This window comes from Mytilus californianus, unplaced genomic scaffold (assembly GCF_021869535.1).
Source record: "Mytilus californianus isolate M0D057914Y unplaced genomic scaffold, xbMytCali1.0.p SCAF_1, whole genome shotgun sequence".
Taxonomy (NCBI): Eukaryota; Metazoa; Mollusca; class Bivalvia; order Mytilida; family Mytilidae; genus Mytilus; species Mytilus californianus.
In genome coordinates, this window is record NW_026262581.1 from 80,194,826 (window position 1) to 80,220,357 (window position 25,532).

General features: G+C 31.1%; 1 protein-coding gene across 1 annotated transcript in view; it reads left to right on the forward strand.

Moving 5' to 3' along the window:
* The window catches only part of LOC127708006 (adhesion G protein-coupled receptor L3-like), a 60,074-nt gene that overhangs the window by 21,506 nt on the left and 13,036 nt on the right, over positions 1 to 25,532 (forward strand). The window contains exons 5-21 of the mRNA XM_052212798.1: positions 145 to 341; positions 2,739 to 2,844; positions 5,621 to 5,854; positions 6,248 to 6,445; positions 7,795 to 7,935; positions 9,037 to 9,153; positions 10,532 to 10,635; positions 13,040 to 13,234; positions 15,434 to 15,496; positions 16,272 to 16,383; positions 17,377 to 17,481; positions 17,909 to 17,981; positions 20,572 to 20,683; positions 21,073 to 21,119; positions 22,452 to 22,569; positions 23,916 to 24,019; positions 25,256 to 25,358. Of these exons, the coding sequence (XP_052068758.1) occupies positions 145 to 341; positions 2,739 to 2,844; positions 5,621 to 5,854; positions 6,248 to 6,445; positions 7,795 to 7,935; positions 9,037 to 9,153; positions 10,532 to 10,635; positions 13,040 to 13,234; positions 15,434 to 15,496; positions 16,272 to 16,383; positions 17,377 to 17,481; positions 17,909 to 17,981; positions 20,572 to 20,683; positions 21,073 to 21,119; positions 22,452 to 22,569; positions 23,916 to 24,019; positions 25,256 to 25,358 (2,129 nt within the window). The remainder of the gene's footprint in view (positions 1 to 144; positions 342 to 2,738; positions 2,845 to 5,620; positions 5,855 to 6,247; positions 6,446 to 7,794; positions 7,936 to 9,036; positions 9,154 to 10,531; positions 10,636 to 13,039; positions 13,235 to 15,433; positions 15,497 to 16,271; positions 16,384 to 17,376; positions 17,482 to 17,908; positions 17,982 to 20,571; positions 20,684 to 21,072; positions 21,120 to 22,451; positions 22,570 to 23,915; positions 24,020 to 25,255; positions 25,359 to 25,532) is intronic.

The following is a 25,532-nucleotide window of genomic DNA, read 5'->3' on the forward strand; positions in this document are numbered from 1 at the left end:
CTGCTCCTTTGCTGGAGTTTTATGAATCTACCGGAATCTTTTGTAACAAATTCCAGGCATACGGTATCCTTTACAATGTTTTTCAGTTGACTAGCTACCATTTTTGAGGGTTGGCATTTGAGATTCTTTCTGTTAATTTTGCAGATTTTGTGAATAGACTTCTCTTGAATATTAGTTTCTCCTTAACAAGGAGAGTATGGATAGGCTTAGAAAGGCACCCGTTTAATCTAAGCTTGTTCCATTGGGTGGATGGATCATATTTAACATATCCCATGTATTCACATTGGTATAAGAAGAAGTCAACTGATGATCCGAATCCAAGTGAACCCAGCTTCGAACACGTAAGTGCCGGGCTGACTAAGTTAACCTGAAATGTAAAATAGGCATCAGTTATATCTGTACTGATTGATACTTTAGTGTAGGAAAACATGATTTATTTATGAGTTGTAATTGGCTTTGAACTAGCTTACAGTAACTGCGAGTTCCATTTAGCCTGTTTTTTTTGTGTTTATGTTCTTCTTACCAATTTATTGAGTTAGGCCATTTCCATCTGATGTTTACCGTTTGTTCTTATGTTGTGCTGTTAAATCACTGTCGCAGGTTAGGGTAGGGTTGAACGATCACAAACATGTTTAATCCGGCCAAATTATTGTTGTGCCTGTCCCAAGTCAGGAGCCTGTAAATCATTGGTGGGTGTTGGTTAATGTCTGTCACGGTTTTTTTTCTTCGATAATTTTTTGGTAAAACAACGATAACTATCTTTTCAATATTTGTTTTACCATTGTCAGTATAGATACGTTCAATATAATGACGTTAAATGAATATCAAGTGTAATAGGTGTCTAAAAAGATGATATTTTAAAAGATTATAGATTTTTTAACCAATATCCATACTATCACAATTCCTTATTCTGTAAAATTTTACATGTTTTTATGTTATTTGCATTTTAACATAATTGTGCTGTAATGATGATACAGTAACTAGTTTTATGTACCATGATCGTATTTGTTCAAGTGTGCTGATTTTATATCTGAAAGAATAAATAAAATTTCTCTCAGCAGAATATTTGTATAGTTGAATATTTTTTATTACTTAGAATTTAACAATACAAAATTGTCAACAAGTATTCCTTTTGTGCGCATCTTTAAGCGTTGACGAATTGACTAAATTTGTTGAATCAAAATCGTGTACCAAATATATTACAATCGGGATGCTATTTTCTTTCTACTGTTGATTTTCCTTTCAATAATAGTGATTTTCCTTTAGCTTCCTTTTGTGTGGTTGTTTTGTTTAAATTGTCTTACAAGAAAAAATATTAATTTTCTCATATCCAGAAAAGGGATTTATATTGATAGATGACGTAATGACAGTTCGGTAATGTTTTCGCCTTTGAATCATTACGACCCCTTATTTATTATACATTTACAATAAATCTTTGGTCCGTCTTTTATCAATATTGAATATGTGTGTGTGTACGTGATCATTAATTTAAATTTGAGTTTTTAAAAATGTGTTTTATAAGGATTCATGTACAACATCTACAATTATTTATGAAGTTTCATTGGCAATTATTCGACATCTCTTGTTAAGAAGCACAGCAAACATTATTCGAACCTTTTTTTTCTGTATCATATATCTATGTTTAAAGGTTATAAGAGTATGCTTTTTGTAGTATAAATGTGACGTCCAGTCTTTGAAATCATTACGCTTGTTTGCAGTTGGAAACGCAGTAATGTAGTTTCTGTTTTATCGTTTGATGTATTGATTTCCCCTTTGAATGCAGGATCATGTCACGTACACTTTAAATAACATTGCTGTTTACAATCTAATCGGGAGTACAGCGGTCAAATAACATTCAAATAAGCTTCAGTAAATGGGAGCAGTCTTTTATACGTCATCATTGAGTATGGATGTAATGTTTTTCACTTACTAGACCAATATTATATTAATTATTCCTTTTTGAACTAATTTTTTATTTATAGAACATACATCTACCAGTCTGAAACTAAGTTTTTTATCGTTTTAGTTCCGTTTCTTTAAACATTGGAGCAGAAATCAAATTAAATTTTACGTATAAAAAAAGGTTGTGAAAACAGTGTAATGCTACATGTAGTTAATCAAATTACATTTGCGTAATCCGTTACTTAATTCATATTGTTTTTCGATTTATTATAACATGGAAAATGATTACACTTATTTTAATATAAATTTGCGTATATTACAATCGAAGACAGTTTAATTTTACAGACCGTGTGAATACACCATGAAAGTTCATGAAAGGCCCAAGTATAAGACACAAAGGCAATCAATTTGATTTACCGACGTTTCTAAAAGAGATAACTGGCAGAAAGTTCAAACGCTAAAAAAAGATGTCTTCACAGGGGTAAATCACTTCAAGGGGGTAGCTAGAAAAACATAAGTCGAATAAAGACGACTTACATCAACCGTTCATATAACACTACACAGAAAACCAAAATTCAAGGAACGGAAACCCAACCATATCGGTGCAAAAAATACACCCTTAATTTTTCCATTGCGAAAAGAAAATTAACGTGTGCTCATCTGAAATCGGATAAAGGTAAAATTACTTCAAGGGGGCAACCAAAAAATATAAGTCGATGAAAGACACAGTCTTGAAAACACTACACAAAAGACTAAAGCTTGAGATTATTTCTAATCGAAATGCTTGGTAGTCATTGGGTATGAATATCTTATGATTTATAATTTTCAAAAACTAGGAAAGATGTTGCAACCTTTTTATGGAGAACGACAAACTTGGATACTGGAATGACGAAATATGTGAACAAGAATATTACTACATATGCGAGGGACCATCTGGTTCTGGTTTGTATGATTGCCAAAGCTCAAGTTCAAGCGTTTTAAAATTAGTTATATATTATACTACCATTTTACTGAAGTAATGATCTCTTATATCAGCTATAATTTAAGAAATAGCAATCACATCCGGGATTTAGTCCATTCCGCAAATGGAATTTGGGTGATTAAATAAGTTGCCATGCCTCAATTTGACTAAAGAAGTTAAAATACTAGAACCTGTTTCCACAATGATGTCTTCATACATATAAAAAATTCGGCATAAACTGTTAAAAGAGGGACAAAAGATATCAAAGGGACATTTAAACTCATCAGTAGAAAATACACTGACAACGCCATGGCAAAAAAAAAAGAAATAGACCAAAAGACAAAATACAGCATATAAAAAAACAACATAGAAAACTAAAGCAACATGAACCCCGTATATATCAACGAAATATCATAATTAGTACACAATAAACTGATCTGAATAACATAACAATTCTGCACTATTGTAAATATGTCTACACTATTGTAATCTACGTGGTCACCGCCCAACCTCGATAACTGAAAAAAAACGTGATCCTTTTCTTTATATACTACCCGCGAAATTCAAACCGGTTCTTTCAATAGAAACTACGTAACTAAAAATTACTACGCGTAGAGCACATAAATATATAACTTGGTGTACAGCTTCAGGAGCATGATAATAGTTAGACACATATACACATGATAAAAGTTTCTTAGCATTTATCTGGATCATATAAAGTAAGTCTCGCAATTTATACGAGGTAAATTTTCAAGTTTCATAATACTAAAATATCTTTTGATTTCCAAACGGCTCACTTTGATGCTAACATGAATTAGATATCACATTGCATTAATATTTCTATAGATATACATGTCCTAGTTGCAGATTGGTATGTTAGTAACCTTATGAGATGTATTTTTCTACTGATTGACGTGAAGTTTCAATCCGTCCAGAAGCCAGTGCTGACATGAATTCGATATTTCACCGTAATTTCATATTTAATTACCTGATAAAGGGTATTCCAGAGTCACGTGTTGTGCTGACTGATATCAGTTTCATATGTAATAATCTCACGTACTATCCGATTAAACATTTCGATCAAAAATCACTTCCGATGTGATTTTGGTATAGCGTGAAGATTATTACATGACCAGCAATAAAAGATAGGCGAAAGATACCAAAGGTATAGTCAAACTCATTAGTCGAAAACCAAATGACAATGCCATGGCAAAAAACCGAAAAACGACTTCAACAACAGTACAGAAAACACAGAAAACCAAAGACTAGGCAACTCGAACAAAGCGTACTCTGTCAACTTACCGGTCTCGCTCTGTTTGCTTTTTAAACGATTTGGAATGTTTTTCTTTCATCTTGAATTACTTGAATACTGACTTTGATATATTCCACAATACTTTATACTAAATAAATGCTTTTTCAAGTTAGCAATATGAATTTTATCATCATTTTATACAACCTGTAATTTGTTATATTTCCGGATCTTATCATTTTATATTCGAACTGATGTTTCCTTAAACTAATTGTACAATTTTATGCTTTTTTTTTAATTTCCAAGTAACACGCTGTGAATATCGTCGAATAACACAAATCAGTTAAATGTTAAAACATTAATTGTATATTATATTGAATATAGCAAAAATAGATGCACGGACACATTTCTGAATTCACAGTAAAATCGGTTTCAGACATAAATTCAAACTATAGAAATTTGACACACGTATATCAAGATAAAAATGTTCGTGCAGCAAGTGACTTACCTATGGGTAATGAAAGTCTTAATCAGTGTTTCTTCTCTTTAAAAGTAGATATAATTATGCTATATTAGAGGCAACAGTAGTTTATCAATGTTCAAATTTCATAAATCCAATAAGAAGATACAAATCAAAGTAAAAAAAACCAAAAACTGAGGGAATCGCATGAACTCCAAAAGGAGCGAGACCGGATGCGCCGATAGAGTAAGTGTCTCCTGCATCACCACACACATTTAAAATATCACAATCAGGAATAGGATACAATCAGTAAATCTAAAGATCCAACGACTATTCTGGCATCTAAAGATCTGAGACAACGTACTATTAAACATCGTCGCTAGTGACACGAATATATCAAATCGGTCAACCAATGCGGGATGGTGCTCGTCAGTATGGGAAGTTACATTTTTGAAGTGTTAAACATGGTTTTACGTGATGTCATTTTTCAACAAATCTACGATGATATCAACCGAGGATAAAAAAATTGAACCCTATTATTCATTTCATACATTATTGTCACATATAAATTTTACATTAAATAGCAACTTGTATAACTGTAATAGTTATTTATTCCAGTACATTTAATAATACGAGAAAGTACAAAGGAAATAACAACAGAGTTTTGATCGTACTGGTCTGCTGTGTTACCATGGTATTTTGGATTATAATGACCGACTGACCAATTGAGGGGACACCGAAATGAATGGAAAGAACATATGCAATAAGCGTTCGTACAGAGAGCAGCATTGCCAAGTCAGCATATGCAAACCTAGAAATTAAACTGATATTAACTGCTTATTGCAAATTTTGCTTATGTCTAACCATTCTGATGCTTAGCAAAACCATTTTATTTAGACGCTCTTACTTGTTTTTCTGGCTTTATTTGTTTATTTGTATAGTTATATGTTTATCATGTATACTTATGGAGTTAGAACGCTCCAATATGTGCTAATTTGAATATTTCTTTTAAAAATAACCTCCTTTATAATATTTCGTGAATTTGCAGTTCAGTTGATAAGCAACATTAGTCTTGATGTTAATGGACAATTATCGGCCATTGAAGGAGGCACTTTTCGTGTTCGGTGTGAGGCAACACCAGAGTCAGTTTCAGATGAAGTGGTATATAAATGGACATTGAATGACACAGAGATAATACCATCACCATCGTCCCGATTTCAAATAGATTCAACAGCCAATTTTTCAGAACTTTCATTTAAAAATACAAACCAAAGAGATAGAGGTAAGAGAAAACGTAGTGTGCATAACATTGTCCTCATAATCTCTCCCTTGAAATACATTCTACATGTTTCGTAAAATGAATGTAGATGATAAGAAAAACACATAAAACAATTGAATAAAAAATCAGAAAATGTCTTAATGATTTAATCGATATCGTCATAAACTATCAATCAAAACAGATTGTATATTTTTGTTTAAATTTCAGTTAAATCAAAGTGTTTATCCAATGTTCAAGATGAAACATAAATCAATTCATGATCAATGGAAATGAATTTGATTCTCAAAAAAATCTTTTCCAACTCATCTGTATTTAATAAATATCTGAATGATGCATTGGTTTGCACTATCAATTAGAAAGGTTATACATGTATGCATATATTCGTTTAAATTACAGGTAATTTAACGTGCATAGCCACTGTTCTAGATGAAACTGCAATGTCAAGTGTAGATATCGTAGTTTACTCTCTAAGGCTGGTTGCCATCCCTGAAACAGTTGTGAAAGGAAACGGAACTGAAGTTGTATGCGAACTCATTCCCAATATCACCCATCAGTTAAATACTAACTTCACACTTTCCGGAATTGGTATAGATGGTAAGTGCTGCAACTGCCAAAAATGTAATGCGTTTTCAATAATATATCAAGAATAAATTTTAAAGTTACAATGCAGTTTTAAATTTGCCCTAACATTATTCCGGTATATGTGTTCAGGATATAAAAAATGAATAGCGTACGTGATGAGTTACTTTAGCAACAAAACTTGATTGAACTACTATATTTTATTTTTATTTAATTTCTTTGTTTTGTATAATTTTACGTCCGTATTGAAAACGTATCGCCACATCAAAATAACAACTTTATAATTGTCTGAATTATGTATTGACATGTACAGATGTAGCTATTAGAAAGCTTATCGAACAGTTTCTGTTATAATTTTGCTACTTCCAACGTACGTTGCAACCAATGAAATTTTGATGGAAAACAGAACACAATCATCATTGTCCTTCATCATCTTGAACTTTGTGCATATTGTGGCGTAATAACTTTGTTAATAACATCTAATTCATTTACATATTTTGATTTTATGAGCAAAAATGAAGTAGTTCTATTTTTTCTTACCTAATATGGACCTGAATATCTATAATTCTTTACAGTTTCTTACTTCAACTAGTATAAATAGAGAGTATTGTAAAATATATCAACATGTGGACGCAAAACTAATTGTGCTAATAGCTATATATGCTACAATCATAAATCTTAAATATTAAAAATTCATTCATATTCGAAAATTAAATATTCGAAATACATTCATATTCGAAAATTAATTTGCTGAACTATATTTGCCAAAATCCGCGTCATTTGAACTCTGTTGGAACGTTGTGTCATTGACTTGTTATACAACATGTACTGTATATTTATTGAAATTATGCTAGCCCATTACATGATGAAAGTTTTACAATTTAAGGCTGATTCATCGGGAAGCAATTTACATAGATCCCATTACAATAGACTTCTGTTTGATCTAGATAAAGTCAACATGATGAAGGTTATGTACCATATTATCAATCAGTAGATATTAATTACACTACCAGTCACTTAAAATTAGATTCATCGAATATAGCGAAATAACAAAGAGTTATGTCGCTACTCAGTTACGCTTTTTTAAACAGAATACCCGTTTTTATTGTATGTTTATAATCCTCATTATTTAACTGTCGTACACTACGAAGTTGGTATACTAATATTCAGAGCGTTTTATTTACATTTCCGTTTATTTATTATTATCAATCACTATTGTACAATCGTTATTATTTATTATGAACACTTGATAGAATAAAGTTTAGAAAAATGAAAAGGGATAAAAGAAAAATTGGGAGGTCTCGACCAGCCAAACTTATAGCTTTTTTATCATGCTATTCAGGTTTTCATAATTTTTTTCATAGCTGGAAGTCAAGTAAAATACCAAGATGGAGTAAAACTCAATATCATTGAGCTATTGGACAGTACCACAATCAGATGTGAAATGCAGCTACAGGGACAGTCAAGCTATTTAAAAACCATCCATATTACGGTTTTTGATGCAGGTACGACATTAATGGATAGTTTAAACACTGCTGGTGTTTTATTGTCACCACTTGTCGAAGATTCACAATGTTGTGTTAATGCAAATAATACCCTATAAATTTTATTCGTCCGAATCATTTTTCTGGATGATTAACCTTCTCCAGGAACGTTTAAATCCAAAACAATAAAGACAAACGAACGGGTCTAAATAACTGAAAACGTTAGGAGCTACCTGAACAAAATAGACCTGAAACTACCCTAAGATCAGCTTTGGCAATGGAACAATATGGCAGTTGTTATCAAATAGTTCTTTTCTATACATGTTGGCGTTTGTTTTTGTTGCACTTCAGTGTTCCTATTGTTCGTTTGTTTTCCTCTTATAGTTGATGTGTTTCCCTCGGTTTTAGTTTGTAACCCGGATTTGTTTTCTCTCAATCGATTTATGATTTTTGAACATCGGTATACTACTCTTGCCTTTATTTGTCTTTGGGATGGAGAGCCTTAGTTTCTTAACAATTTTTAATTTATCAATGGAAAATTGAAAAGATCAAATACAATGAATCATGTTTGTACCAAAGCCGGTAATGACTACTGATATGGTTAAACCATATGAATTTCTGGATTTACCTTCATAGGAACTATCAAACCGAGACATTTGAAAGCCAAGACATGTTTTAAAAATGGTTGTTAGTTTGTCAGTTTATCCATCTGCATTGGGTCACTTTTACTTTTACGTTTAATGCAAAGCAATATCAAGCCACACACGAATGAGTACGTAGGTCTTTGAAAGAAATTACGGTGCACAGTAAATCTGTTTAACGTTTACCCAATCATGGCATATTTCACTCCCGTGTACGTGTGTGATAGGATATAGGTAATTGAATGCAAGAACTTTCATATTTTTATTAAAAAATAAAAAAAATAATCAATCCAAGCATTGAAAAACCCAAATTCCAAATGTTAATGTCATTATATTATGCCTGCATGGTGTTGTAAAACCCCGTGTTGTAAATAATTTTAGTTTAAATGAAGAGTTAACTGATATTTCACGTTTTGCACAGAATTGCGGACTTCCATGTAGTGAACTAGTAGTACCAACAGATTTTTACTTTTTATTGCAGATATATTATTCTGTGCTGCTGAAACAGACATATACACTTTTGGTACACACAATTTGACTTGGAAAGAGACAAACGTGGGTCTTACAGCATTCTCTTCATGTCCTGAAGGATTTGATGGTAGGATTAACATTAAACTTGTATTTATGATCTATATTGTAATATCCTATTCCAATTAACAGTATCGCATAATCGACATGGCATTTTATTACGAATATAACAGTTGCTCTAGGTAATTAATACATTTTGTATTTGTCACAGCTGTAAGCTAGAAAGATTAGAAGAACTACTAGTGTTGGCGTGGCATCGAATTTGTATATGTATATGAAAATAAGGAGATGTGGTATGATTGCTTATGAGACAACTATCCACCAAATTTCATGTAAAGTGGATGTAAACAATTAAAGGAACCGTAAGGCCTTCAACAATGAGAAAAACCACTACCGTATAGTCGATTTTGAAAGGCCCCGACATGAAAAATATGAAACAATTCAAGAGCCTAATTTATAACAATACTATTTACGAAAGACAAATATACCAGACATGAACAAACGTCAATGCATGAAAGTCCGATATTTCAATAACTGTATATTTTTTTTAAAGAAAATGTTCTTCAAATTGAAATTAATGAAAAATAAATCAACGTAACTTATAGAACGTTGTATGTATGAAATTCTTTGGAAGCCTTTTGGAAGGCACGTTGCAGTTTTTTCCAACAAATGTAATGATTTATCTACCCTAGCTTTGAAACAACTGTAAATTTGTTTTTATCAACATGATAGTTCATGTTTATTTAAATGATCTTTCGATGTATCTTGGTTTAATTATCTTAATGGCAGTCTTTAAAACTGTTATTGTTTGCTTGATGATATTAATTTTCCTTTCAAAAAGTATGTTGTTAGGCGATTGGTAATCAAATTGATTGGTTGTTAAAGAAGATTTGTTATTTACTTTTATGAATATGACAAATCATCTTTCGGTAGCATCGAAACACTATTTGATCGACATTTTTGTAAATGAATGATGATATTTAGGCAAAATAATTTTAATACATTTTCTTGGATCAAAACATGGAAAAAAATCGAATGTCGAAAGTAATCTTCATACTTAAGTGAATGATGTCACTATGACAGCATCCACATGTCTAAAATTAAATTTGACAAATACGCTATATTAAACATAGTTTTAGAACAATATATATATGATCTTTAGGGATATGTTTCTGCAATTGTTTTGCATCAAAATTTATGTTTATGAATGACCTTCAACATTGCCTACCTTTTTAATTATTAAATGTCTTAATGACATGAACCTTTTATCTTCTTTTTAAATATGCCTTGTAATAACACACACATACACACACACACACACACACATAATAACACTGGATTAAAATGTATTTCTCTGTAAGACTATCTGTTCGTTGTCCTGACACAAACCACCCTTTTTGTTCAATGTTGATATTATTAAAACTGAATGTGAAGTGTATTTTTTGAAGGTGTGGTTTCACGCAAATGTAATCTGAAAGGCAATTCCGGGGTGTGGGAAACATCAAATGTAACTAACTGTGAAAGACGAATCTTCAGGAACCTCATAGATCAAGTAAGAAAAGAATCGAACAAGAAGACACATTTTTAGTTTTCAATTTAATTGCCTTTGTCATTTTATTTCTGGAAATAGGTTATTTGTATTGTAGTTTAGTCATCATGAAGAGCTTTCTAAGATATAGAAAAAAACTTGACGATATTAACTCATGTGCTTGTTAAGACCTACCAACAAATGTGCAGTATTTGGCCACAGCCTTCATATTGTCGTTTCCAAAAAGCTACATATCGCATTTAACCAATCTAAAACTGTTTATATATTTAGTGCCAACAGTTCTCTGGCAACCGAACTGCCAATGAAATATTATTAAACATAACACCGTAATGATCTAACTGCAAATATGAGGTTACCTCATATCGCTTAATATGCATAATACTGATAAATTACTACTACAGATAAGGGTAATTAAGAAAGTTTGAAATAGTAGGGAACCGTGGGAACACGGGTGATGGGTCAAAACCCTTACGTGGTTCATATGAAGTGATTGATTGATTTTTGATTGCTTTACGTCGCATCAGCACAAAAAAGCTATATCGCGACGAGGTCTTTCAATTTACTAAAACTTTAGTTTAAAGTGAAATAACTCATTTATGTAGTGAATACTTTTTATAGAACTAAATGTTTGATGAATGCAAATCACAAGCAAATTGAATTCAAAATTGTTGTTTGAAAGTCATCAATCTGACGCTTTCACCTGTTTATTTGACCAAATACATGTAAATGGTCAGAAACTGCAAACTGAAACATCAACTGAAATGATAAGATAAATCACAACAGTCACTATAACTCAAATGCGTTTTGTTTACAACCAATATCAATTTATTATGAGGGAGGGCGAGTATGTTTTTTTAATTTTAGTTCAATTGTTCAATAATTTTTCTCAGATCCAAATTAAAAAAGGATCGTAATTCCATAATGTTTTGTTCAGTAACAACCAATTATATAGAGACTCACTAACAATACACAAAAACCACCATAATGGTACAGCTCAATATATAACAGATTTTGAATACTAGACTTCAATTCTATTATTTAAAAAAGTATGCCCGTGTAGTTTTATAGGTTTACATTGCATTAATTATTAGCGAATGGTTGTGTTAACTTTATGTCATTTCGCAAATTCAAGGATTATCAAGCGAGACAAATTGAATTGAATATAAATGAAATAATTGGGATGAGTCGTACTGCCAGGCGTAAGACACATATTTCCATACTCCAGTCACCTGTAGGTTATGATTAATTTTTCAGACAAAAACTAAAACAAAAACAAACCAATGAAAAATACTAGAACCTAAAATCTTTCCAAATATCACAAGGTATTCCTCTATTCTTCTTGTACATGGATTAGTGATTCTTAATTAATGTAGCACTGTTTCTGTCAATGATATTTATCCAGATAAAGGTTAATCCAGTAAAGCGCTTCGGACGTATGCATTTTTTTCGATACACGAAAAATAAAATATATAATATATTATAATATTACCAGGTATAGACAATATATATTATAAAACATGAAAGTTCCTTTGCATTAAAAGTATTTAGTAGTCTGAGTAAACAAATACTAATTTTTGGACAGAAGGAATAGTGCTCAAATAAGCATCACGTTTAAAGTGCATGCACTGTTTTTTTCTAGACACAGTTGTATACGGGAAACATATTTGTTAAAAGGGAATAAAGAATGATATGTATATAATAAAAGTTTTATCTGCATTAAATCTTTCAAAATTTATTAGAAATAACCGTTTGGGTATTAAAGGGAAATGACAAACCGAGTATTAATACCATGAATAATGATTATTGTGAAATGAATATATGGCAAAAAGAGAATAAAGTTTTAAACAATTAAAAAGATTTGCAAATAGATAGAATCTCTCTCTCTCTGATTGCCTATTTTAATGGGATGACTTCTTTTTGAAAAAATTATGTCCTAATAGACTTCAATATCATAACTACTTATATATGTATCGGATAAACTTCAATCTAAATAAAAGAAGATGCATAGTATCCACCAATGAAACAGCAGTAACCACAACCCCCCCCCCCCCCAGAAAAAATGTTAAGAGGTTAACATACGGTCTTCAACAGTTAAAAAGTATCTATACCATATATCAAGCTATCTAAAATAGTTGATGAATTAATTTAGTGTAAATGTGAAATATCTTCCACAAAAACCAAAATTCATTAAAAAAAATTTGAAAAAAAAAAACCCCAAACCTGCCTACCCCCACTCAAAAGTATACCAATTTCAAGCCCCCAGAAAAACATTATAATCAATCATCAACTAGGTTCTGAATATAAGCATTGTGCAGAGTTTAGCTAGTTTTGCTGAAACCTTACATTCTCATGTTGATCAATGTGTTGCTTAATAAATTGCCTCTTACTTATAGTTTTATTTTTTTAGTTGGAAAGTATTAATGATGGATTTCAAAATGTGTCAATCGAAGGGATCCTCAGATCATTTTCGAATACTACAGATTCCTTGAACAACCAGTCTTCTTTAATAACAGGAGATATAAACAGTGGAGTTATAATTCTGGAGAAAACAACTGGTCTTTTTTCTTCACAAAGCAGAAATATTTCATTTTCAGAAACAGAGGTAAACATTCTCTTTAAAAGATATTCAATAAAACATTTGCCGTATGATCTTAAAAAATGTATAAAGTCGAAATAAAATAAAATTCCGCAAAATTTCATGAATGATTTTGGCGCATTAACGTCATGTCGAAACCTGACGTCATACGAATGAAAACTCTCAAGCTGAAGATTATTCCGTTCGTGTTCGCTCTAAATTCGGATAATATCGCGGAGTTTTGAGGTAGGCGTTGTTTCATTTTCTATTATATTGCATCATTCGCATATTCAAGGATTTCAGAAAGTCAACATGGCGGCTCACTCCTTCGTTACGACATGTCAACTGTTGATTTGATAGTAAATAGCAGCCAACGAAAAAAAATGTTTGGGTTAAGAACTATAAGGATTAAACACACTTTATCTAGTGGTTATTTAAGAAAAATTCATGCAAGCCTAAGATTTATTTGAAATTTATAGCTTACAGGGGTTTAAATAAAACAGCCATACACACGACAATCTTACTTTCGCTTCAATTTTCAAATTACCGTATTTGTCCTATTAGAATCGAAATAATTCATGCAAGCCATAGATTTGTTATCATTTTCAACAATTTCCAACAAATCTATGGCTTGCATGAATTATTTCTTAAGTCACTTCACATTAACAAATCACTAAGAGATGAAGTATCCTTTAATCGTTTTAATTTGATCTATATCATATAAACAAGTCTTAGGAATTTATCATTTTTTATGTACAAATATATATCTGTGTTCTAATTAAGCTTTATATACCTGACTTTTATTCAGTGTGTCTCTAACGCCTTACATTTACTGATTTATGTTCACGTGCATTCATTAGAAAATATTGACAAGTATACTACAGGTGTTGAACACAATATGACTGTATGCATTACTGCGACATGTATTTTGCAAGAATATAATTCAGATTTTTTATATATATATTAAATTTTGGATGTAACACGTTTTCTGATTGGCTGAGAGTTTTTTGTCTTTCAGCTCATAGACATGGTGTCGTGTGACCGTGACGTCATCAACTTTTTTTCATGATTTAATCCTTAAAAATGGAATTAAGAATTAAATTATAAGGAATGACTGTAATATGTTTTTTGTCTATTTTCAATAACCTCACTTTTAAATAAAAGGCTACGCGGGTTATTCAGTGTGCACCATATTTTTAATGTTATTTCTTCATAGATAGAAAATAATACAGTCATCCCTTTTATAACTATTGCGTTTACGTGCCAGAATAATGAAAACTCAAATGCTGTGAAAAGTCTTGAACATGAAAATTGTCTTATAAAAACAGAGATAAATCCGATAACTGACATGAAAAGTGTAAACATTTGAAATAGCAGTTATGATTTCTTTTGATAAACTAGTAATTTTATTCTTTGTATATTACCTTAGGATATCTTGGAAATCAATTTCATTAGAATATTGAAACAATTATATGTTTATGACACAATTCGATTTCTGGACTACAATATCACCTCCCCTTTCGTTTGCTCTAAATCAAATAATTTGCAATTAACATATAGAGAATTCAAATTGAATAAAAATAGAGGCTGGATAATGTTTTATTTTTCAAATCGGCAGATGTAATATGATAGTTGGTTCCAACTTTACAGTCACAAGTGAAAACAGTGTACTATGTTAAAACAGGTTAATTCAACTTTTCTCAAATATCAGTTTTAGTACTAAGTACAAAGTAAAGTTGTCTAACAATATTGTTTTTTTGTAAATGTGTGTGTACCGTACTGCACTTCCACCTCTGTTGATTTTAAAACTCCATGCCTGCCACTCTTGTTCATAGTAATTGATTGTATACAGAAAATGTCGTTTATGTTACATTCTGTTTACTCTTTGAATTATCATAACTTTTGCAGATATTAAATCTGTGAATAATAAAACTTGGACAAATGTGTCTCTAAATAACTTTTTTCAATACTTTAATTTGTTTTCACATTTTTCAGCAGGCAGGTCACGATACATTTTTAGCAATACCAGTTTTAAAAAACAAAAAAGGTAAAACAGTCTTTAATTTCAATATTCTGTTGGCACACAATTGGAAGGTACAACCTTAATTTGGTTTAAAAGATGTACATGAAGAAATATTATAGAAACATTGATCGAATAAAAGAACCTGCACAAAGTGTGTATACAATACATTTAATACAAATATATGGGTTTGTCTTAATTTTCAGGCTTATCTGTCAGCTACAAGTACATTATTGTCCAGTGATACGGCAACAGATTTATGGCAAGAGGTATCTATTAAAACTCATCAAACTTATGATAGTATATGGCAGACGTTCGTTTCGTCTATAAAAGACTCATTATTTAAACTTTTATTTTGTATTTGTATAAACGACTCTGTAGATAATATTACCAGCATAATTATTATCAAAATAAACCACAGATCACCTGATTTTATATAGAGTCACATCGAACCATGGGACCCTTTTCAATGTATATTTACTGGAACTACAGTTTAAATATTAGTAAATGTTATTTTGAAAAATAACTTGGTAGTAGTGTCTTTCATTACAGATGATTTTATGTTAAACTTTTTAAGTAACTTGTAATGTCAAGGCCAATGTCATATCATCTTTGAATAGGGTGAAAATTTTATATTTGAAGTTTTGTATTAAAAACCGTCATTTTTAAAAATTGTTTGTTTACAAATATCTGTTTATATCATTTTCGAAAATCTATTATTACTCAGACCAAACTAATATCGGTTTGTTTTAAATAATTTGATTATAGAAAAAGACAACAACATATTTACAGATTTTAAATGTTCACCAAAATGTCACAGTTTAATATTTTTACCATTCTTAACCGTACAACAATTATATTTTTAAAGTAATACATCACTGGATGCAGGCTGTTAGATATGGTGAAATATATAAGATACCTATAATCATGATTATTAAGGATTGAGAAATTATGCAAATATGGCCAAGAAAAAAACAATTGACAATTATATATATCATGACAATTTACTTATCGAGTTTGTCATTGTTAATTTCTCTTTTACAGGTTGGAGATAATAACGCTGCTAAAGTTTTGAACATAACATCAACTTTTACGGGTGTTGCATTTGAATCATATCAAAACAATACACCATTGAAAATCTCAAGACCATCTTTGGGTAATTGAGATATATGTACATAAATGTATGAGCATTAGGTGTTTGACTATAATATAGATTGTATTGCTGTATTGCCGCATATTAAAGAATAAAATACAGACGGTTGGTCAAATATCTACTCTAAGAGAAGACCGATTTAGATCACGACATCTTGATTTAAATATATCAAGATTAATACAGATTTAAATCTGTTTCAAGTGAATAGGATAGTAAAAGCGAATGATGAAATAATTTTTTAACGAAAGGCTTGAACAGATTTTCATAAAAACATGCAAAGCTGTAATATATTTCAGATGTGATTATCGTATGTATCAAATGAAATATAACTTTCACCTTTTGTGAGTATTGATAGAGTTAATATGCATTGAAAGATTCCAGTATTTTTTTGTTATTTATAAATGTAATTAATCTAAGGAATAATATAAACTAAACACAGTTAACGCATGGACCATTACTTAGGTTCACTTATTGAGGAATTGTGGAGATACAAAGTCCAATAAATACTCGAAATCAATATGAATTATATTAGATAGAACAAAGTTTTTGCACGCAGCAGGTAATTGAATAAGAAATTTGGATAACGTTACTTACAGATTAGGAAAAGCCTGCTATAAAAAATTAAAGAAAGAAGACCACACTGCATGTACTTTTCGTTGTTCAAATGTATTATGAGTGTTCAGAGAAATAACGAAAGGCGAAATATACAAGAAACTTTCATATTGTCTATCAATCTTGTTATTCTTATATATTATCAATGATTTTTAAATTTTATTGTATCAGGATAAAAAAACTACTTAGTGAATTTCAAAATGAAAGCATTTAAAATATTAAGCGAGTTACACTGTAAATGTATTTAGTAAGAAATCAAAGTAAACACAACAACCATCAAAAGCTACATAATTTTAAACATGGGTTAATTATAATCGTTCACCATTATCAGTTGCTATATACTTTAACGATTTTGGAATTTTGTAAGTCACCTATACTTTTTAGATGTAGAAATAAACAAAAACAACGAGGGAAACATCACTTTCCACGCGTTTGATCAACCACTTGGCAAGGACGACCGTCTTTTCTTAGCAAAGGAGAGTTTGAGAGGTAAATGTTTGATTGTTTCGAGTCATCGGGAAGTGTCTCATTAACGAATACCTCCACCTTTTATTTCATAAAATATGATGTTTTAAATCAAGGTAATTTGTACCTGTCTTTCGAATCGTATTCTTCATTTATATAAAATATTTGAATTTATTTACTAATCTCAAAAATAAATATTCAAGTTTTAAAATAATATACTATAGTATTTCAAGAAAAATATATGATTTGCATTTACATTAAATCTTTTTTATTATGTGCAATGAACTACTATGGTATAAACCATTGGGGAATCATTAACTTTAATTAAACATGTTGTTAAAGATGATTTTAAAAAGAAGATCACCTGATTGTTTGTAATCTTTATACATTTCAAATCAATTTTGATCAAATGTCAGTTTTTAATGTTTGTTGTATATATATGTATTTGTAGAAATAACAAATACCACAGGATACATTGCGATTCATTACAGTACAATAGCACAGTTATTACCAAGAAAAACAAGGTAATATTTATTAAAAGTATTTTGTTAATAACTTTATAGTCCTTTATCTTGAAGCATTACTAAAACATTATAGATGTGTTGTTTTAAGCTTGGCAAACTATCTTTTTTTTTGTACTGTTCATGATATTCCTTCTTGAAATGTTTTTTGAAGTACAGTAAACTAGAGGCGAAGGATACCAAAGGGACATTCAAACTCATAAGTCGAAAATCAACTGACTACGCCATGGCTAAAAAAGAAAAGACCAACAGTACACAAAACACAGCATAGAAATCCAAAGATTGAACAATAAGAACCTGACCAAAAACTGGGGGTGATCTCATGTACTCCGGAAGGGTAAGCAGATCCTGCTCCACATGTGGCATCCGTCGTGTTGCTCATGTTAGTACAAGCCCGGTATTAAGTCTTATTCGATAGGTCACATTCGGGGAAAAGGGGACTGATTGTAGTGACGACAATTGGAACATATCTGCTATCATCTGTGAAACGGATATTTCATAACGGTCAACCAACTCGTGATGGCGTCCGTAAAGGGATGATTTCAACTTCACCACTTGGAACTCTAGGTTTAATAGCTTTCTTGTGAGCAGCAACCCTCTATCAAGGAAAACATGATAGGAAATACAAACCCTGGAATGTCGTATCATTCTGGGAGATATATACTCCTTATGCAGGCGCTGCTGGAATGTTGCTACATAGAAAAGGAAAGTTCACAATTTGGAAGCTGAAATCATCTCTTTTGTCGTATATTTTTGTTTTCAACCGACCCTCATTGTCAATTTCTAGATGTAAGTCAAGACTGTATTTGTTGTATCCTTTATCTGAAGTTCAATTGGATAGATGCGTTCAACATAGTCACCAAATTTTGAATTATTCAGTGAGAGAACATCATCTATACAGCGAAACGTGAAGTTAAAGGATACTGCTAACTTATTTTCTTTCTTCTTAAGTAGTTTATGTATGAAGTCAGCCTCATATGAATAAAGGAACAAGTCGGCAAGAAGAGGGGCACAGTTGGTTCCCATGGGAATAACGATAGTTTGTTAAAAAAACACGTCCTCCAAACGCAACAAACATGTTGTCAATCAAGAAATCAAGTATCTGGATAATGTCAGTTTCAGAGAATCTTTTGTTTGAGTGAGAGTGATTTTTTACAAAGTAGGATTTATCCCTACCTAAGACAAGATACTTGTATAAACGTTGGCCATTCTTTTTTATGAAAAAAAGCAGAACCAACTCTTTCAATTTGTCTTTTAGTTTGGAATGGGAAATACTTGTGTAAAGTATAAAATAGTCAAATGTTTTAATACTATTGCAAGATGAGAGAGTCTTAGATTGTATTTATTCTAAAAGATCTTTGGAATATTTTAGTATCCACATCTGATTCACTCCACCTCTAGAATGGGTAGTTTCACAATAACTTTGAAGCCCTGGTTTGATTGCTAATAAAATTGATGTTAATAATTTAGAAAGAGGTTTCGTGGAGCACTTGGAAGACCCAGCAATGTAAGGACACTTATGTAATTTAGGTATCAAATACTGTGATGGAAGATCCAGTTCTCCATCTTTAGTTGAAATTCCAAAGGAACATAGAACAGACCTATGATTATCCAGGATTTGCTAGAAATCGGCTGTTTGATTATTTATTTGCGCGAGCAGAACTGATTAAAATATGCCATTAATTTTGTTTTATCTGTTATACAGTTTATATGTTTGTTTATTGCCTTTCCTATACAGATTTGTGTTGTATGTTCTGTAATGTAGGATTAAGATATGAGATATGAACCCCGCTACATTTCGTGTGCGTGACAAAAAAAGATCGTCAGCAGTTGGTGAATGTCATGTCTTTTTTGTTATTTGGAGAATTGTGTGTCGATGGCAGATCTTTTATTGCTGATGTAGAATATATTCACAATTTGTAAAGACAATGGACGATCATAAGATTAATACTTTGTAAAGACATTTGTTTTTTGTTGAATAAATCGAAAAATAACACTCCCTGGTGGAATTTATATTTAATCTTCAAACCATTATCTGACAAAAGCAAGAACATTTTTCGATTGCGTCCGACTTGATACTTGCTGATATTTAGCCAAACATTACCAGGAAAAGGACAACACGCTTTCTATTTCCCTCATATTCTATATATTTTTGTTTTGCCTTAAGACGTCGAGGCTAAATAATTTATCATACAACACAAATTTACAAATTGAAATTGATATGTGTATCATTTGACCTTCTTCTTACGGATAAACGAACTTGTTTCTGATACATTCTTCAAATTGGAGTCAACATCTATTGTGAAGGAGGCATAAGAATCTATATCTTATTGATAGTTCAGGGTTTTCCCCTGTTTAAACATATATTTCATCTTTATCAGCATTACTATATTTTACATCTAATTGCTACCTTCAAAAAAATTAAGACTTTGTATACATTCGCTGAGATGGAGGAAATATATTTGAATTTTTGATACGGTCACAATGTAAATTAATCATTTCAATCTTTTTGAGTTCAACATGAAGTCTATTAAAGTCGTTTTTTTAGAACAAAAATGCTTTAGTAATGGGAAATCAAATTTTTATTATATAGTGTCGATAATCAGGAAATTACAGTGATAACGTCAGTTCTGTCACTTACTTTACCAAGAATCAACCAGTATCGTCTGAATCCACCATTATATTTATACTTCAAATATGATCAGGTAATATAGAGAATATCATATTTAATAGATACATTTTTTTTAAATGTTAAAAGTTATATGCGGCATGAATATATCAGGAGTTGACTCGGTTCTAGGTAAAGTCACTCACGAATTTCCTGGAATATATTTTCAATCTCACATCTTGGCTTCCTAAATTTGTCTCACGTAAAGTATAAGATGTACTATTTTTTTCAATGCTCATAGTATGGTTATATCAAATGAAAAAAAAAAACCCAAAAAACTATGATATAAAAGTTAATCCCATTTACATAAAAAGAACATCTGTTACAATGCTTAACCAAGCATGATCGTTTCGAAGATTTCCCGTTTGACAATTAATTAGTTCATTATTTATAATGTTAATAGTCGAAAAAAATTTGTTTTTGCAGATTCATGACGAAGGAGCAAGATGTTCGTTCTGGGATTACACTGTGGAGTAAGTTTTAGATTTCTATAAGTTAATCTTTATATGAGGTAGACGTTTAAGCAAAATAAACAAACACTCAGATATATCGATCACTGTTATGAATCAATTTTATAAAGACAACTTTTTGAATCAAAAATAATGAATATAAATTATAATAAATTATATTACCAGTACAAACTTTTCGACAATTAGTTTCTCTTCAGTAATAATCTAGGTCAAAATATTTGAAAATGAAAACCCAATACAACTGTTGAAGATATTATGAAACCAAAAGGCCCATAAATTATAGCTTAGTGCGTACAAAGAATCAGAGCCTAGCACAAATCTTACAATATTTAGTGTAATTCAAAAAGAATAAAATATGAAAGCGAAATACAGATATCATGTAATGTATTGCTAATTGTTCAGGTTAAAGGAGACAGTGGTTTTGAGATGAAGGACAGCAATCAGGAATCAAAGTGCTGTTCCTTTGCTTTTGGTTGATTCAAGTGCGTGTAGAGATCATGTGTTTAATACACTATGTGTATACTTTTCAAATCGAAAGGGGTAAATCAATCTGAATCGTATCAACTTCAAACAGAGTGTGTTCACGTCCAACACTTAAATATCACTGTAATTATTCTTCATATGAATCAAACATCTTTTTTAGTTGAAAGCATCTAAATCAGGAAAATGACATAATCTAAAATAAGGTCTTATGCACCATGTTGAAATGAACGATCAATGTATGAGATAGCTAAAAGGAGGGAGAATATACATTGGATGCAATCAAAAATCGAAATAAAAAAAAAATAAACGAACGTCATGGCATTACAGGAAAAAATTAATGAACGCTAACACCGCTCAGAAAAAACTTCAAACATGAAACTGAAGATTGAAATAACACGAAACCTACAAACAATTGCATTAAACGAAATTAAAAGCTGAGTAACTGTATTAATAAACTAATTCTTGTTGACTGTAGTAGAATATGTTAAGTGATTAGCTTCCCGGTTGTTTTTATAACCATTTTGCAGTTGTTTTTGAGTTACAAATATATCTGTAAGTGACAACGTCATTTTGACAGCAGCATTTTCAAGATCAGTTTAATGTAACAAGTGGAACAATAAAGCGAACAAAAAACAAATTCAATAGTAAGCCGACTGACATTATGTCTTTGTAATTCAGTTTCATGGCAGTTCCCAATTTGATTTTTGATAATTATCATTTACATAACTATCAATTTCCATTTTCTAATATGGAAATGCCTGCTTTTGCAAACACAAACTTGTTTGATTGAAATCAGACTTAACATTTATCGATCTAAATGTTAGAAATATAATATAATTGTTAATTTCAAAGAAATAATGGTTTTTGGTCGGCAAGCGGACTAAAGACACTTCATCAGAATAATACCTACACAGAATGTACAAGTACTCATTTGACCAACTTTGCAGTTCTGTTGAGTTTATATGAAATAGTATGTATTAATATTTTTATTGATGATAACTTAAAATATTGAACGAACATTACCTTAGTTAAGACAAATCTGCGCATGCCTGTTATGATGCTGATCGTGATTTTTTCCACCACGAAAATCCAAAATGTGTTCCTAACAAACACATTAATGCGACATAGTCTAAACCCAACTATCGATATTGATCCTTAAGTTAAACTGATGGACTTCTTTTCTTAAAAAAAGATTAATATAATTTCTAAAAGCAATAAAAAAAACATAGATCTGAAGCGTATCACGATGAATTAGGATCCCATGCAAATCCGGAATATTTTCGAATCCCGATTGCTTCGCGTTTAGAATTATATTTGATATATCGAGAGACCTAAACAGACATTAAAAAAATTACTAAAAGACTTTAAGTAGCGCAAGAAGTATGCTTCACAAATCAATGTTTCAAGCACAGTAATTGCAAACATAAATGTTGTTTTACAACTGAAAGTCGAAATGTTTTTTTGCAAATTAATATGATGCATATTTTACGTTTTTTTTTTGTAAGTGGCCTGCACATGCGTAATGTTATATACTTTATAGGATTATAGAGTAACGCCGCTTTGAACAAAAGTCTTTTTGTTCACCATATTTAGATAAGTTCTTCAACGTTAGTTTCTAATGGATCCATACTTGCATTTTCTATCAAAGGTTCACAGTACACTTAGCTATAAGCAAAGTGAAACCCTCGATTTTATATTATTAAAAAATAGTATTATATAGTCACAACTTATAAGAGATGTATCCCTGGTTTTCTAAATATCCCCTGTCAATGTATCAATGTTTATTCATTTAATGTAGTCGGCGGTCCTCTAAATTGTTTGTTTAAATTAAAACTCATCAAACTTAAAATGGCTTATAATTTGGTACGCCAGACGCGCATTTCCTCTACACAAGATTAATCAGTGGCACTCATATTAAAACAATTGAAAGGCCAAATCATGGTTATGAAAACTTACCAAAGATAATATTTAGTCATATCCCTTAAAATATTATAGATATGCTCTGTTACGGATTAAATACTGCCATCTATCATTAATAATATACGTACCTTGAAACCCAAGGAAACTTAGTTTGAAAACAGAAAAGTTGCATAACAATAACCTGAGTGTTTCCATGAACATCTATTATCTTCAAACAATGGTCAACTATTAGTGTCTCTTATTCTATGAGATATCTATTAAATTTTTAGTTCAAACAACATGAACCTCAGGCTGGCTCTGGTGGATAGTTGTCCCATTGACAAACATACAAGATCTCCCTATTTATATCTAGACATTTTTAATAAAGGTTAACTATTGCATATTGTTTGTTTGCAGCCAGATAACCACGACAAGGTTCTTGCAATTATTACCCAAATTGGTTGTTCGATATCCATTGCTGCTCTTGTCGTATTGTTAATAATATATTTTATTGAGTGGAGGTAAGTTTTTATATGATATAACTGATCTTCTAATTTCTTGTTTTCCGAAATACTTATTGTGTGCACGAAAAATCTATATCTAACATTTATGTTTCCACTTTACAAAGGCAATCGTCGCATACATGGACAGAACGTAACGACACTTAACAGACAAATCAATCATTTATATACTGAAATGATGTAATTAATGGATCCATAATCCGTTTTGGTTATATAACCCTTCAACATTTAGGTTTTTATTACATCCTTGGCTTTCAAATATTCGGCCTTGAGCGTTCCTGATGAAGGTCAATCCAGAACAGCGCTTCGGACGCATGACATTTATAACGTGTTGTTTTAAGTTTTCAAATCATTCTTTGATTTGATTGCTTGAGAAGATTAAATGATCATGATATCGATGATAAGATACTCATTAAGAGTTGTTAAAGCCTTCTGTTTTTCGATATTGGTTTTTTTTTTTATCAAAAAACTTTTCAACCTGCAATACCCAGTCTTAAAATATTTGAACCGAACTAATTACTCAAGTTGATACATGTGATAATTTTGACTCGAAGTTAGCAAGTCTTTTCATAGTTTGCTGGTACAACAATGACAGTCAGTTGATGTCTATATCATGAATACAATCTGATACACGATCTGATCAATCGATTATCAGATTGTTATCATATTGATGTTCTCAAATATCCGAAGTTTGAAACAATATTAAAGCCTTTCTTACCTCATTCGATGAGCTCATTCGACAAAAAAGCGTCATCTTGTGACCTACAGCTGGTATTTTATAGTTTCAATATACATTTAAAAAAAATAAAAACAGTTAAAACCGCATTCTCCAGAAACGGAGTAGGGCCGAGTGTTAAGGTACATCAGAGCGAACTAGACCCCCTATAACCTACTGTGGATTCATTTATTTTCATGGGTATCAATTTTCTTGGATTGAACAAAACTTGCATTTTCGTGGATACTTGATTTCGTGGTTTTTGCCAAATAAAATTGAGAATGGAAATGGGGAATGTGTCAAAGAGACAACAACCCGACCATAGAGCAGACAACAGCCGAAGGCCTAAAGTCTGCATATAACATTATAAAAAATTTGTTATTCGTTAAACACTTTATTTCGTGGTTCACCTGTTCCAACGAAATCCGTGAAAATTAGTATCAACGAATAATAAAAAGAATCCACATTATATAGTGTAATGACTTATATACTTTTCTATAACTGTTGATGTTATTTTGCAGACTTCTTCCATCTGACAAGTCAAAAATTCTTGTCACAATGGCTATAGTTTTTCTCCTAGCGTATGTGGTATTTTTAGCTGGAATTGAAGGAACGGAGAATAAGGTGATTAGTTCCCATTAGTTGTACATGTTTAACGCGTACTTTCTTGCAACTGACAGCTAAAAAGGAATGAAATATGCATAGCCCGAGTTCAGTGGTTGTTGTTGGTTCATGTCTGTCATATTTTTTATCGTAAATTGTTTTGTTATAAATTAGGCCGTTAGTTTTCTCAATTGA